Source organism: Hyperolius riggenbachi, chromosome 1 (assembly GCF_040937935.1).
Source record: "Hyperolius riggenbachi isolate aHypRig1 chromosome 1, aHypRig1.pri, whole genome shotgun sequence".
Taxonomy (NCBI): Eukaryota; Metazoa; Chordata; class Amphibia; order Anura; family Hyperoliidae; genus Hyperolius; species Hyperolius riggenbachi.
In genome coordinates, this window is record NC_090646.1 from 516,928,696 (window position 1) to 516,945,824 (window position 17,129).

The window sequence follows — 17,129 nt, forward strand, 5'->3', positions numbered from 1 at the left end:
CTGATCAGGTCCGACAACAGCAGTGTAGTGGCTTACCTGAATCATCAGGGAGGAACAAGAAGTCCTCGGTTGTGGTCTCAGACAGCAAGAATTCTGCATTGGGCAGAGAACAGCTTATCTTCCATCAGGGCGATTCATCTGAAGGGGACTTGCAATGTTGTGGCAGACTATCTCAGCAGGTCAGTGATATTACAGGACGAGTGGTCTCTGAATCCAGAAGTATTTGTTCAGATCAGTCAGGCATGGGGCATTCCTGCAGTAGACTTATTCGCAAGGAGGCAAAATTCAAAGTGTCAAAACTTTTGCTCCCTGTATCCAAAGGACAATCCGTGGCAGATAGACGCCTTCTCCATAGAGTGGAGGTTGAACCTGATGTATGCATTTCCTCCAATATCTCTAATATCAAGGGTTCTGAACAAAATTATGCAGGACAGAGCACAAGTAATCCTCATAGTACCTTTCTGGCCGAAAAGACCATGGTTTGCTCTGTTACAGAAGTTAGCAATATGTCAACCAATATTGTTTCCACTCAGAACAGATCTGTTGTCGCAGGGCCCAGTTCTTCACCCGGACCTCAAGCGCCTTCACCTTTCAGCATGGAGATTGAGTGGGGAATCCTGAAATCAAAGGGGTTTTCGGATGGACTTTCTGAGACGTTAATACAATCCCGCAAGAAGGTTACGAGGCAGATTTATCAAAAAACATGGAACATTTACTGTAAATGGTGTACTAGGAAGGATAATGATCCTACACTTTCCGCCTCAGCTCTGGAGTTTCTTCAGGATGGTTTTCACATGGGATTAAGTGCCAGTACTCTTAAAGTTCAGACAGCAGCTTTGAGTGTATATTTAGAAAGATTAGCTCAGGAGGAGTTTTTTCTTCGTTTTTTTTCAGGGAATTAAACGTCTCAGGCCGGTGGTGATATCTAAGGTGCCTCCTTGGGACTTGAATATCGTGTTGCAGAGTCTTTGTGAACATCCCTTTGAGCCTCTGGATCAGATTCCGGATAAACTTCTGACGTTGAAAACGGCCTTTCTTCTGGCAATCACCACAGCCAGGAGAGTCAGCGAACTTCAGGCCTTATCCATTAAGCAACCTTATTGTACTATCTCAGAGGATAGGATTACTCTGCGTCCAGACTTTGCATTCCTTCCTAAAGTGTCTTCAAAATTTCATCGATCTCAGGAGATCTTTCTGCCATCATTCTGTGATAAACCAACGAATGAGAAGAAGAAACTTCATTGTTTGGATGTTAGAAGGTGTATCCTTCATTATCTTGAAAGGACTGTATCTTTGAGAAAATCAGATGCCTTGTTGGTGCTGTTTGCGGGAAAATTCAAAGGAAGGCAAGCCTCTAAACCATCAATTGCAAGATGGATCAGACAAGCTATCACTGCGGCTTATCGGGCTCAAGGGAGACCTTTACCAACCTCAATTAAAGCTCACTCCACAAGAGGCGTATCAACATCTTGGGCAGAGAGGGCAGGCGCCTCGATAGAGCAAATTTGCAGAGCGGCCACCTGGTCCAGCCAAAATACGTTTGTGAAACATTATAGACTAAACTTATTAGCCAATACTGATCGGTCATTTGGAAGAAAAGTGTTGCAGGCAGTAGTCCCTCCCTAGTGTATAATGTTCTTGTTTATCGTCTCAGAGGAGGGGTGCTGTCAGGAGGACGTTCTGGGAAAGCCAAACTTACCTCGGGTAATGTCTTTTCCAGTAGTCCGAGTGACAGCACCCCTCCGGCCCACCCTATTAGAGGGGATAATTAAAGTATTGTTTCAGCAGCATATGTTGTCCGTGTCTTTTTTTTATAACTGGATACCTTTGGTGGGTAACATCTTTATATACTACTCCTGCCTGCCTGTTATGCAAATTTGTATCTTCTAGCTTCCTGTCCAAAGTTTAGGAGGGAGACAAGTCTCAGAGGAGGGGTGCTGTCACTCGGACTACTGGAAAAGACATTACCCGAGGTAAGTTTGGCTTTTCATTGCTTCTGTGCACAATGGCCTGTCAGGGTGGAGAGGACAGCAGCAACCACGTGTCTTGATTGCCTATTCACTGCTTCACATGCTAGATTCTTGACTGAAACTGCGCCAATTGGCTGAGAACAGTATAGGGTGTTGGAAAATCCTTTAAAGTCTGTGATAGATGGGGGGGGGGGGGGGGGTCGCTCACTCACTCTCACACTCACACACTCACTCACACACACTCCAGAGGCTTCCTGTGTCATCCTCCATGCCACTGTTTGGGACCCTCTTCTAGTTTGGGGCTGTACTGTGCATGCGCAGTACAGCTGCACTCATACACCTCATACACTGAAGGGGAGTGTCCTGCACAGCATGGCTGTTACATATGATTGCTTCCTGGTGAAATATGAGTCTTGTAGCTTGATTATGTTTAAAATTTTAACATTTTTTAAACCTTTAAAAAAAATGTGCACTGAAATATTTATCTCTGTGCAGTTTGGAGCTTCAAGATGCCCTTGGCATTACAGATGAACATCTTCCTCCATTTATATATCGAATGCGCCAGCTTGGCTATCCTCCAGGATGGCTGAAAGATGCTGAACTGGAGACCTCTGGGCTCTCTCTGTACGATGGAAGAGGTACGTTCTGGTGGAGACTTAGATTTAATGTGCAGCGCCATCCAATAAAACCTAGAAGTTCTAAACCTCCCCCATCTTTCTTTATAGTCTGTTTTTGTTGAAAAGCATTACTGTGGAGGTTACCCTAGTCACTTAAAGGAATCATCAGGCTGCAACGGCTTCCCCTCGCCCTACTTACCATTGGCTTCCTCCAGCTCCTGCCCGGCAACATGTCCCATGACACAGCTCTGCTGGCAGCGCAGCTCACGTAGGCGCGGTACAGGGCTGACCCGGAGGTCGGCCTCCGTACCGGCGGGGATACCGGGCTGCCAGCGGAGCTGCGTCATGGGACATGTTGCCTGGCAGGAGCTGGAGGAAGCCAATAGTAAGTAGATCGGGGGGAAGCCATTGTAGTCTGATGATACCTTTTAAGGCTCGCACACCCTTGCAACTTTTCAGCCCAACTATCATCTAAACTTGGTCGGTCTGAATGATATTTGGGCATGTGCACACATGACAAATGACTAGATGAGCAACTGAGAACAGTTGGTTTGCCTGATCCAACCAGTGGATCAACTCGCACGATTGTTTGCTGATATTATGAAGTTGGCCACGTGTACAAGTTGTTTGTACTTGTTTTGAATGTAGTCATATCGGGCAGTCCATACCTGCTTGTTCATGCGGCCGGTCATGTTGTACTGGTTTGCACTTTTTTTGGGTGTGTACGAGCCTTTAGAATGTAGTGGAGATGCCTCAGATATGAAAATCAAGACTAGTCATTGCTTGTTGTCTTTAAACTAATATTGCACAAAATATAGAGACTCCAGGATCACGTGTCATAAAACCCCAACACTTTTTAATCATTTTTCATTTAACCATTTAAGGACCAGGGGTGTTTTGTTCTGTGCTGCGTGGGCTCTCCAGCCCGCAGCACAGATCGTGTTTGCAGCAGGGCGATCAGACTTCCCCCAGCCCCCCCACCCCCTGTTTTCCCCACTAGGGGGATGTCCTGCTGGGGGGTCTGATCGCCGCCGCTCTGTGTGGGGGGGGGGGGGGGGGCTCCTCAAAGCCCCCCTCCGCAGCATTTCCCAGCCTCTCTCCTTCCCTCCCTCCCCTCCTTCGTATGGGCGGCACAGGATGGCAATCCGTCCTGCGCCGCCTCTGATAGACTTCAGCCTATCCGATGCCAGCCAATCATAGGCCGGGGATCGCCGATCTCCTTTGCGGCGCTGCTACGCAGCAGCGCCGTATGATGTAAACAGCGGGGATTTCTTCCCCGCGTGTTTACATTTAGCCTGCGAGCCGCGATCGGAGGCTCGCAGGCTGTTCACGGAGACATCCTCCGTGAACTGACATGCGTCAAGCGTCTGTTTCCATGGAAACCCACAAACTACCAGCCGCCGCCTATCGCCGTTGGCTGGTCGTTAACTGGTTAAAATTTATCTATTCTTCGTGCAATATTATAGTAAGCCTATTTTCTCATCTGGAAGTTGCACTGTCTGATGTTTAAAGAGACTCTGAAGTCTCCGAAAATTCAGGTTTTTATTGCAAAAACCTGTTCAGCATGTTTGCCCTAACTAAAACGCTGCATCCCCGCGGCTAAAATCTAACGAAATCCCCCCCCCCCCCCCCCCTCAATTCCCTGGGGCATACTGCGGGGAGCGCTTTCGCTGGAGGCAGAGCTTTCAGCTGCAGCTCTGCCTCTACACGCATCTATCGGCGCGTGCCTCCGCCCGCCCCTCTGTCTTTCTTCACTGAGAGGGGTGAGGGAGAGGCGGAGATGTGCGCTGATAGACGCGTGTAGAGGCAGAGCTGCAGCTGAAAACTCTGCCTCCACGGAAGCGCACAGGGCAGCAAAATCCACAACCAAGAAAGTTGTGGATTTTGCGAGGGGAGTTTATAGGTATTTAATTTTCAGCCGCGGGCATGCAGCGTTTTAGTTAGGGTAATAATGTTGAACAGCTTTTTGCAATAAAAAGCTGTATTTTAGGAGACTTCAGTGTTCCTTTAAGCAAGCAATCATAGGTGTGCATCCAACTTTTGTCTTCTTATATCAATATGTCCTGTTTAAACCGACCCTGAGAAGGATCTCTCTCAGCTGCCATATGTATTTCCTCTTTAAATGGTGCATATTGCCTGGCTGTCCTGATTCTCTGCCTCTTATACTTTTAACCAGTTAATGACATTCTAACTTATTAAAACGTCCTGTTTGAGCCTGTTAACGGCAACAGGATTGTTTTAATAAGTTGCTTGCTCCCGCCGCCGCTCTGCACATGCGCGCAATGCCTGGAATGAATGGACATGACCGCAATCAGCGGTCATATCCGTTCATAAAACAGGAAGCCGTCATCGTTGGTAAAATGTTTATATTAAAAAAAAAACTTCCTATTAAACAGGTGTTCACTAGTGGCCAAAAAATAAATTACACATACAGACATACATACACACACGTAGGGCTCTTTCACACCAAGACGTTGCGTTTTAGGGGACGTTGAGGTCGCATAACGTGCCCCTAACGCAACGCATGGTGGTGTTGAAGTTGGACATCAGATTGAGCCGCGTTATGTGGCTTTTGGTGCGCCGTTTTCGTTCTATAATGATAGAACAAAAACGGCGCAAGCGTCAAGACTGTGGAGACCACGTGATCGTAACACTCCGTATCACGTGTTCCCGCCAGCCAATTGTCGCAAAAAGCTTCCGCTCAAGAAAGTAAACACGTTACGTTAGCACAGTGCAGTGAATATTAGCCATGTGGCTAGTCACAATAGCGGACTCTCCCCTCCTCTCCTGCACTGAATATCACAGCATAGGGCCGGCAGAGGACACAGAGCCATGTCAGCTATATATAATCTCAATAGCAAATACGAAAACGGCACATGCTTCAAAAACAAAAAAGACATTACTGAGCATGTGCAAGCAGTGTAACGCAGCAAAGTACGAGTATAATGCTCAGCATGCTGCACTTTCATTACAACGTGCAGCGTTATACTCTTAACGCAACGTGTGCACTGTGAACAGCACATTGATTTTCCCGTGCTGTGAGTTGGGCTCCCCCCCCCCCCCCCCCCCCCCGAATAAAAAAAAAAAAAAAATATATATATATATATATATATATATATATATATATATATATATATATATATATATATATATATATATATATATATATATATATATATATATATATATATATATATATATATATATATATATATATAATATTTTATGGTGCCTTAGGGACTCGGCTTTTTTTAATCTATTTTTATGAGGGTAAATTTACTATTTACTACATGGGGGCTGGTAATTATAGACTGGACTATAAAAATATAAAGAAAAAAAGTTAAAATAAAACCTATTTCTAAATAATGTCGCCATACATTGTGATAGGGACATAATTTAAATGGTTTAATAATTGGGGCAAATAAAACGTGTGGGCTTTATGCACAGGAGAACATTTTATTTTAAAACTAGAATGGCCGAAAACTGAGACATTTTTTTTTTTATTTTTTTTCCAAATTTTTTTTCCTTTTCCTTTTTTTTTAAATTTAGAATAAAAAAAAAACTTAGCAAAATGTACTACCCACAGAAAGCCTAATTGGTGGCGGAAAAAACAAGATATAGATCTTTTTATTATAAGTAGTAATAAAGTTATTAGCGAATAAAAGGGAGGATCACTGACAGTAATAATTTGGCTTTCAGCAATTGCTGGAAGCCGAAATATTTCATTCCCCACCATCCATGGCTGCCTGGAGGGGGAATAGTATTTAACACTGCCGGGACTTGTGCAGCAGCAGGATCAGCCATATACCGGCTGTATCCTGCGCCTAAGTCTCCAACGCCGATTCCTCTCGTACGCCCTGGAGTTGGAGTCAGTGGTCTCATAAACTGAGGAGGCGGGTGATTTTTGTACAAAATCCACAGCCCTGATAAGTATGCATCTCAGGTGATCATGGTTGTTCCAACACTGATACAGACACTACCAAAACTTCAGCAGGAACCTAGGCAACTGGCATTGTTTAAAAGTAAAATGTGGCAGACCCCATATCCCCCTCTCACTATAGGTGTAAGTTTATTAAGTTCTATGACCTTTGTACTGTTCCACGGTTTGTGTATTCTTCTGGTGAGGTGTATTTTTTGGGGGAGAATGTTAATGTTCTGTACCCGGAGACTGACTTATCAAGACCAATGCAAATGAACTGTTGCCCAGGGCAACCAATGAGGTTTGGCATTTTAATTGAAACAAGGATTGATTATGTTGCTCTTGGCAGCAACTTTGCTTCTGTGCACTGGTGTTGACAAATTATCCACTCTGTGCGTGGTTCAAGCGGCTACTAGCAGGGCAAGATTTAGAACTGCTGTAGAGAAACGGCCTGAGAAACGTTTAATAATGGATTGCTCATCCAAAACCCACAGGGAATCGAGGTTTATGCGATCAGATAAACTTAGACTTTTGTTTGCCCTGGCTGTTAGCACTGTAGTCTGCTGCACACTGACCTGAATGGAGAGACTTCCATCTCTCCACTCCACATTGCCACCAGAGGGTCAGGAAGGAGTAATTGATCAAAATGTAAACCAGTATTAGTTTTTAAAATAATGTAACCCTTTGTACATGAGGGTACAGATGAGGTAGAAGCATGTAATGTGGATTGAAGCTTCTAAATCTATTTGCACAAATGTTGAAATATACAGGTACATATTGTAAATTAAGCTGATTTAGCAAAATTGATAAGTGTGGAATGGCATGGAAAATGTCCTGATTTGAGACCACATGATAAACGCAAACATTGTTGTATACATGTGTTACACTGGGACTAGCAGAACAATACCAGAAAATGCAACTGTAGAAAACTCTGAAGTAAATGGCATTTTTTCATGCTGCACCCCCCCCCCCCCCTCCTCCCCTCTCAGTTTGATTGGACAAGGACCATAAATTATAGGTACATAATTTGTAGTGGAAAGTGAGCCCATCCATCTTCTGCTGCTATAATGGTTTTATAAAAACTTTGCAAAATGGCATATTGTGCTCCTGTCCCATGTCATGAAGTAACCATGGTCAAATAGGGAGCTAAATGTACCACAAATGGAATATAACTGACTAAACTGTTTGTTTGTTTTGTAGATGCCAGTGATGGTGAGATTGAAGATCCAAATTCAAAGTACAAAGCTGTATCCTATGATGTATCCAAGCTGGTCAGCTTTCCTGGCTTTAATGTTACTCCTCCATCTGGGGTTACAGATGTAAGTTTGCCTCTAAAGCTTTTTTTGTTCATACAACCCTATGATGATAAACAGATCTAGGGTTAGTTGTGCCTTAGATTTGGAAACTGCCAGGTGCTAGTTGATTGTGTCCAAGTCTTCTCACTATGGAATTGCATCTGAGTGCAGCAGTGCCGTGCTCAGACACGACAGACTTTTTTTGCTGCATGGTAATGCTGCTGCTTGTCAGCGGTTGCCATGTATGGTGTTACAGCCGCTGCTATTCGGCTGCATTTCAATTGCCCCCAAATGGCCGTCATGGGCAGGATATGGGATGCTGAACTGCATGACAAACAAGCAGTTCAGACATCCATGGAAAAGAGCTCTTGTGGCAATCCACTATGTGATCGAGGAGCAATTCAAGAAATAATTTAATTCAATTGGATACTGGTCTTGAAGTGGCAGTCAATTGTATTCTGTGCACTATAGGGTTGCCGCGATTTACCGGTATTACGGTATACCATAGTATTACAATGCACGGTAATCGTACCGTGCACTTTTAGGAAATACCGGTTTTGCTGTATTTCCGCATCCCCGCCACTGCTCCGGCATTGTCCTGCTCTCTGTCTCCCTTCGCAATGAAGGCAAGCTCCCAAAGCTAGTTCCTGATTGCGGGAGGCTTGCCGACCTGAGTGCAGGAGCTGGGTGGTGATACGCGGCCTGTGATGACGCAGCCACGGCTGGAGCGCACACAGAGATCTATTTCCCGGCAATGTATCTGCTTGTAGTTTTTTATTGTGGACTGTACTACAAAGGCAGAGGGGGAGTCATCAGGTCATTCCTGCCAAAATAAATAGGCAAATGAGAAAAGGCTACAGTCCGTTCTCCCTCCTGCTAGATGGTTGCAGCCCCTTGCCTCTCCCGACTGCAGAGCTGACATAAACACTGATACAGATCAGTGTTCAAAGCAATGTCCAGCTCTCCTCCCCCACATAAAAATGAGTATGCCGCCCGCCCGGGAGAAGGAGCGAGAGACGCACTGCACGTGGAGGAGCTGAAGCTTATGACACCAGATAAGCAGTGTTGCTGTGTGAGAGGTGCAGTGTTTGTATGAATGCAGACAGTGTGTATATGTATGACGTGTGTGTGATGTGTCTGCCTGATGTATGTGTGTGTGTGTGTGATGTCTGAGCTATGTCTGCCGGATGGATGGATGTCTGCCTGATGTATATGTTTGTGATGTCTGAGGTGTGTGTGTGTGTGTGTGTGTGTGTGTGTGTGTGTGTGTGTGTGTGTGTGTGTGTGTGTGTTTGTTTGTCTGCCTGATGTACGTGTGTTTTTGTGATGTCATGTGTCCTCATGCCCACCGCTCCCCCCTGTTATACTCTGTCCCCCTACTTTTTAAAGAAATCGTCCGCGGTGGCTTAGCTCAGGACTTCACCTAATTCATATCCGCTCCACCCATTTGCATTTTATTTTTCAGCTCTGGTATCCTTTAAAGGAAACCAGAGACGCAGCATAGTGAAAGTTTTTTTTATACATAACTGCGGCTTCCTCCAGCCCCATCATGCGCACAGATCCCTCCCACGCCGCCATCCTCAGCCTTTTCTATCGCTGTTAGAGTCCCGTAACTTTGGCCAGTTTTACACATGCGCAGTGCGCTCCCTCCGTCTTTGGCAGAAAATAGTACTATGCCTGCGTAGTATTCTCTGCTGTAGAGAACGCACTGCACATGCTCAGACTGGCTGCGACTGGCTCAAGTTACTGGACTCAATACCAGCAATAGAAAAGGCTGAGGGTGGCGGCGTGGGAGGGATCCGTGCGCATGATGGGGCTGGAGGAAGCCGCAGGTATATATAAAACTCACTATGCTTCATCTCTGGTACACTTTAAGGTGTATAGTAAAGTATACCACCAGCATTTTTGAAGTGGACCTGAACTCAAAACACCCTCCTCTCTGCTCAAAAAGATATGCAACAACAATTTCTTTCTAAAATCTGCAGTTTCTACTTCCTGATTCATGGAAGCAGACATAATAACCTACTGTGCTTTCAAATGGCCTTAATATCTGCCCTCTCTGTCATAGGCAGTCATGTAACACGGGGAGAATGAGATTTACTTTTGGTATTGTTTGTTTGACATTTAGAAGAGTAAATATTTCAAGCATGACAGGACCCTAACCATTAAGGGTTTAATCAAGAAGAGTTTGTTCAACTTTGACCTTTTCTCATTTTTATAAGGGTAATTGTAATGAGAATAATTGTGTAATACCGTGGTATTTTTTTTTTTTTTGATGGTTATCATACCGTGAATTTTCATACCGTTGCAAGTTGCAACCCTAGTGCACTACCTATCCCTCTATCAGATTTTAGCTGAAATCTGTTCTAGGAACAGTGAAACTGCTGCACCCATCAGCTCTGTACTAATCAATGCTATATAAAGCTATGTAGATTTTCACTAGAATCCATGTCAGATAATCTAGAAGTAGTAGTGATAAGTTACTTGTTGGATTTTTTTTTTTGTTGGATGCATCTAGTTAACTTCTCCCTCCCCTTTTTTATAAGCTGACCTGGTTGGCCAGGGGTTTAAGCACTACATTTCACGAAGTCTGGAATCCTTGGTTTAAAAGTAATGAGCCGGTTATTGCCAATATGGATATGTCTCATTGATTCTTTCTGAATAAACGGTTATCTGCCTCTGATGTTCAGATCTTTGTTTGTTATGATAGCTGAGCCCTGAGGGCTTTTCTTTACTCGTCTTAATGTATTATGGTACCGACTATCCTGTTTTGTTTCAATATATACTTCTGTATGAATATTGTGATGGGACTTTGATTGTAATTTTTTTGTTTGGCTCTTTGTTTGAAATGTCAATAAAAAAATATTACTAAATCTGGAAGCTATAAGAACAAAGTCTAAGAGTCTGTATGTGTATTTTGATATGCATTTTCTTTTTCTTTTTTTTTTTTTCTTTACCATTAGGATTGGAGGAATTTTGGCTCAATCCCGATGCAGCCACAACACCACAAAGAGATTTTTGGCCGTTTCTTGGATCACAAATTCCCAAAAGTATGTGCATTTAAATTTTTTTTTTTTTTATTTTTTTTTTTATTTTATTTTTTTTTGTACCTTAAAGGAGATCAGTTGCTTATCATTCAAAAAATATTAAGTAGCTGATTTAAATAGCAATCAAAAAAGGGGTAAAGAAAGGTGTCATTAGTTTAGCAAACTATTAAATGGTTTTCCTTTAAAATTTCATTAGAATGTCAGTGTATGGTAAAACTGACGTCTGATGCAGGCTTGGCTAAACCAAGTGAAAGGGGAGTTAGAATTGCATATTTCATTTTCTATCCTCACAACTGAAATGCTGCCTACCTCCAGCGGTTGATACTTCCATTCCCTGCTCCCTGTCATTGAGTCGTTACTGCTGTTATAAAACAGCCACAAGACCATGAGGTAGTCTGCAGGAGTTCCTGGAAGAGGACCCTGCAGATTACAAGTTACAGGCAGACGTCGGGCAGCCACACAGAGCCCAGCGTGCATGTGTGGTTGCCATGGTATCCAAACTCCAGTGTCTAGGAGTTTCTGCCTGTGTTTGCATAGCTGCTCAGGGCCGGCGCTACCATAGAGGCAAAGAGGGCAATTGCCCCAGATTCTGTAGGGGCCCCCAAGGTGTCTACCCGATCTTTACTGTTGTTTCCTGGGGAATCTGCAGAGTTTTTGGGAAGTGATTGAGAGGGAGGGTCAGGAGCCAGCTCAGGGGTTTAGGAGGTAATGTCGCTTTTTGGTCGGGGGTGTCTGTTGGGGGCCCCAGGGTTAATTTTGCCCTGAGGCCTCATTGTTATTACAACCGGCCCTGTAGCTGCTATGAGTAGCAGCAGAGGGTCTCCTCTCCTACTTATTGCAGCTATGCAAACACAGGCAGAAACTCGTATAGCATGAACACTGGCGTTTGGTTGCCATGGCAACCACACACATGCATGCTGGGCTTTCTGTGTGGCTGCCCGACGTCTTCCTGTAACTTGTAATCTGCAGGGTCCTTTTTTCCAGGAGCTCCTGCAGACTACCTCAAGGTTTTGTGGCTGTTTTATAATGGCAGTAATGACTCAATGACACAGCAGAGAATGGAAGTATTAACCGTTGGAGGTAGGCAGCATTTCAGCTGAGGATGGAAATGCATATTTCATTTTCTAACTCCCCTTTCACCTGGTTTAGCCAAGCCTGCGTCAGACGTCAGTTTTACCATACACTGACATTCTAATGAATTTTAAGGAAAACCATTTAATATTTTGCTAAACTGACACCTTTCTTTACCCCTTTTTTAATTGCTATTTAAATCCATTTTTTATTTTTTTTATTTATGATTTGTGACTGATCTCCTTTTAACATTACACATTAGACAAAGCTGTAGGTGTAGAATCATGTGACTGAATTCTCAACTGTGTGAGCTATTTTATCTTCCTATCCTCAAAATTCCCATCCAGGTCACAGCTGGTGTAGTGGCACATTGCTTTAAAGGACAGCTGTTGTGTATTGTGTTGTGTATTGTGAAGAATATAGAGGCTGCCGTATTTCCTGTTAATTCCAGTTGCATGGCTGCCCTGCTGATCTATTTTGTCAGATTTGACAATGTCAAACATCTGATCTGCATATGCTTGTTCATAATCTATGGGTAAACGTATTAGAGACAGAGGATCAGCAGGACAGCCAGGCAACTAGTATTGCTTAAAAGGAAATCAATATGGCAGACTCCATATCCCTCTCGCTTCAGTTGACCTTTAATATGCAATGTGCAATTTTACTCTTCAAAGTATTTTATTGTTTTAAAAAGAACGGGTTAAACAAGATAACAACAGATGATCAACATTTTTCACAAAAATGGGTATATGCATGGTTAATTTCAGGTTACAGAAATGTCAATGCAGTTCGCATAGGCCCATGCCATAAAACAAAAGACAATAAGGGAGGGTGGGGGGAGGAGGGGGGGGGCAATGTGCAATTTTAATCAGAAAGCGTTGCAGTCAGAAACATACAATTGCTGTAGCCTGCATGCAAAATCCCACAGCTATAAATTCCACATATAGCTGAATTGCAAATGCCTTCTGCTTTAACCAAATAGCAGTTTCAAAGGAAATCTCTCATTTGAGAGAGTGCACTGCTTTTGACCTCAGCCAGCATAACTTGTTGTGCTGTAAATTCTTGAAATGCTTTGTCCCTCTGGCTTTCAGTTTCTGTATCATCTGCTAGCAAAGTCCTCTATAATTCTTACACTGCCCCCTAGTGACGAGTGGTCATAAATCTGCTTTACAGCAGTACTAATTAGTAGCAAGGAAATGTAACAAATAATAAAACAAAGTGCTAAAATTTGCCTGGAGCATTTGCAAGGCCCTAAAAAAGTTGGTTGCTAAGGGGGTAAAGCATACTTGAAGTGAAAAGCGTTATACTTGTCTTTGGAGTGGGCAGCCCACTGTTCCAGTGCAGGGTCCACCTAAATCTTTGACCAAAGTTTGTTTAGTTGGTTTCCTGTGGCCGTGCTTCTGACTGTGGACTAACTCATCTGGACTGGGTATGTGCAAGTAAGTCCGCGCATGGCCAGCAGAACGAAGCGCTCATGCACTGAGTAAGAAAGCCATGCACAAATGTAACATTTAAATAATTCTTCATTACAGCCTAACCCCAATACCAACCAGAAAAGATTGTCATCTCAGTCAGAATCGGACAGAAAAAGGCAGAAGACCTCCACAACCAGCACAGGAGAATCACCAGTGGATATGGAGATGGAATCTGGTAAATTGTTTCTTCAAAATGTTGGCTAAATATTCCAGTATGTTTTCACACTTAATTTTTTTTGTATCTTGATGTACCACTACATATACATAGAATTTATTTCCTATAATTCTTACAGGAAAAACACATGGGTATATGCAGTAGTGCATTAGGATAAATGGGTTTTAAATCCTGTTTTCCCCAATGCAGAATGTGCAGCGAGTAATGTGCTTGAGATCGAAGGTTCCACTGACACTTGTTCGGCTGGGTTATCTCTGACCACTGCCTTTCCAAATATTCTTCAGCAACTAGCACGAATTCTGATTCCCTCTGCTGCTTTTGCTGCAGCCAGTCTCGCTCTAGGTCTTTTTTTCCTTTTCATATATAAAGTTTCATACTGGCCAGAGAGCGTGCAACTTCAGTGTGCCAATGTATTCGCTCCTCCCCATGCAGAGAACATGGACTCCGCAGTTGTAGAGAGGGGTGAGAAGCAGGGACAGTTGAGCTGCTCTCCCCAGTGGGAGGTAGGGGACGATACAGACTCATAAAAGTTGCACTTAATATTCTACTTAAAGGGGTTCTGTGGGGCTTCCTGAGGAGAAAAACTGCCACTTACCTGGGGCTTCTATCAGCCCCCTGCTGTGGTAATGTCCCACGCCGTCCTGCTCCCATCTGCCGTTCCCCGCAGCCGGCACCGGGCTATTATTCGTCTGTCACACAGACGAATAATGCGCGTTGCCGTGCCTCCGCTCGCGTCATCTGAGGCTTACTGCGCAGGCGCAGTACAATGGAGCCTTGTACTGCGCTTGCGCAGTAAGCTTCCGATGACGCAGGCGGAAGCGAGCGGGTGCGCGGCCACTGCAGCGCAGCCGCAGTTCGATCCCATGCCGCTTAGACCGGGGCCGGCGGCGGAGAACAGCAGATGGGAAGAGGACGGCGTGGGACATTACCGCTGCACGGTCCTGATAGGAGCCCAAGGTAAGGGTCTGTTTTTTTCCTCAGAAACCCCTAACAGAACCCCTTTAAGGTGTACCAGATCTAATTTACTTACCTGCGGCTTCCTCCAGCCCCATAAGCACTGTAGCTTCCCTCGCGGTCCATTCTCGTGGTACGACTCCCAGTGATCCGGTCAGTCGCTGGGCTGCGATTTCCCCACCCTGCCACTCTCCCATCCCCTGGTTCATTCTGTGGAGTACGCTCCAGGGGATGGGAGCGCAATGAGGGGTGCATGCCTGGCCCAGCCCGTGACTGCCCAGATTACTGGGAGTCGTAGCTGCTGAATGGAGGGGTCTAAGGACAGTGAGGGACTCAGTGCTGCTCATGGGACTGCAGCATCAAGGGAAAAGGAGGATCCGCAAACCACCATGGGATGGGTAAAAGCTGGTTTTCTTTCTTATAAAAATTTCCACACATGAAGACATGAACAACCACAGAATTAAACTGCTTCAGGCTCAGAATACACTCTTAGGCCCAATGCATACCGAGCGGATTTGGATGCGATCCGCCGGCCGCACCCGCCTGTAAATCCGCTTGGTTAATGTATTTCAATGGGCTGGTGCACACCTGCGGTTTGAGGTTTTTAGCAAACCGCAAACATGCCTCCTGCAGCACGTTTGCGGTTTCCTAAAAACCTCAAACTGCCAGTGTGCACCAGCCCATTGAAATACATTAGCCAAGCGGATTTACAGGCGGATGCGGCCGGTGGATCGCATCCAAATCCGCTCGGTGTGCACTGGGCCAAATCTCTGAAATCCGCACCAAAAACCGCTAGCGTTTTGTGGATCTGCTAGCGGTTTTGGTGTGCACTGGGCCTTAGTCATAGTCTTATTCTGAGCCTGGCACGCATCAGTTTGATCCTGTGGTTGTTCATGTGTGGATTTTTTTTCTAATAAAGAATACCAGCTTTTATCCATCCCACTGTAGTTTGCGGATCCTCCTTGTTTTCCTTGATGCTCCATGTGGTTTGGCCGACTTGATCCTGCACCAGTGGGTATGTGTCCATCGGGGTATTAGAGCGTTTGGAGGTTTTCATGGGGCTGGAGGAAGCCCCGGGTAAGTATAAATTAGCGATGGTGAAATTATCTCAGGTTCACTTTAACTACTTTACGCCAATTGGCATGAACGAGGTGGCTCTCCGAGGATTGCTCAGTAGTGTCCCTGACTCCCTCATGAAACCCGTTATATGTAATGCGTTGTATCGCATCGTGTATTCATTTTTGAAGGTTTTTTTTTCCTTTTTTTTTCAGATGCAGAACCACCATATTATTCACCTACCGCTTTCAAATTTCAGCCACCTCTGCCGCCATATAGCACACCACCTCCATTGCCTCGTGGAACTCCTCCCTCAACACCACATAATTTCGTTCCACCTCCTCCACCAACACCAACTCCTCCACCCCTTCCAAAAGGTACACCACCTCCCACTCCTCCTTACAGAAGCTCTCCATCACTTCATCTCAGAGATGGTTTCCAGGCACAGACCCAGGGAGTGGACAACATGGATGATGACGCCTTGACTTTGGAACAACTAGAAGAACAGCAGCGCTTAATCTGGGCTGCTCTAGAAAATGCCGAAAACACAAATAGTGATTCAGATGCCAATACGCCATTAAATGGTAATTCTGTTGCCTCCTCTCCAAGCAGGACTGAAATGGATCTTGTCCCTGGAAAGAAATGCTCTGCTTCAGCAGTTGTAGGAAAGTCAACTGGACATGAGCCAGATAACACAATTGCAATTCTCGATGAAGATGGTGTCGTCGTCATTGAAGACACTACAAAACGCAATGGAACAGCTGCATTGCTTGAAGAAATGGATGATTGTGCAGAAGAGGCTGCTTGTGGGCTTTCCCCTTCTAAACCTCGCATCCCAGATAGGAGCAAGTTTGCAGAAGGAATAACACCATTTGAATTTGAGAACATGGCTGAGTCCACTGGCACATACCTCAAGCTCAGAAGTGTGTTAAAAAATTCTCCAAGAAACCAGCAGAGAAGCCAGAAATAGGAGTGATGAACACCTCCTAAAAAAAAACTTAATATTTTTAATTTTTTTTAATATTTAAAAAATGTAAACTCTTTATAAATGCCCAACTGCCTGTCAGAATATTAATTTTTCTATGTAAAGTGATTTATATGAAAGGAAAGCATACACATTTTATAGTGGAGAGTGTTAAGCAGGCCATACGCACATCAATGTTTTCAGTTTGATTCCAGGCTAAAATTGATTGGACAGGACTAAAAATGCTGGTTAAGCAGGAGCAATAGCCAATAGCATTGCACTGCATTGGAAAGTGCAACTCTGCAATTTGATCGCTTCTAAATAGTTTCATCTGAAAGCTTTTGAGAATCTGTGTTGAAAGAATCAATCTCTCTCTAACCAGATTCCAGTTGGAGCGGAATCTATCGTTTCTGCTGCATTGGGAAGATATTGATTTGTGTATTGGCACCTTTAAAGTGTTTACCACAGGTTAGTTGGTTTCATCATAAGTATTGAAGACCAAGATAAGGTAAAGCACAGGACCACTTGAAATGGAAGTGTAGAGTTGCCAGCATTTTTTATTAAACCGGGCAGACTATTTTTTTTT

General features: G+C 44.4%; 1 protein-coding gene across 1 annotated transcript in view; it reads left to right on the plus strand.

Annotated features, from left to right (window-relative positions):
- Positions 1-16,635, plus strand: part of ZCCHC8 (zinc finger CCHC-type containing 8) — a 47,778-nt gene extending 31,143 nt beyond the window's left edge. The window contains exons 10-14 of the mRNA XM_068244677.1: positions 2,466-2,608; positions 7,707-7,825; positions 10,765-10,851; positions 13,452-13,569; positions 15,795-16,635. Coding sequence (XP_068100778.1) covers positions 2,466-2,608; positions 7,707-7,825; positions 10,765-10,851; positions 13,452-13,569; positions 15,795-16,549 — 1,222 coding nt within the window. The 3' untranslated portion in view covers positions 16,550-16,635. The remainder of the gene's footprint in view (positions 1-2,465; positions 2,609-7,706; positions 7,826-10,764; positions 10,852-13,451; positions 13,570-15,794) is intronic.
- Positions 16,636-17,129: the final 494 nt, after the last annotated feature.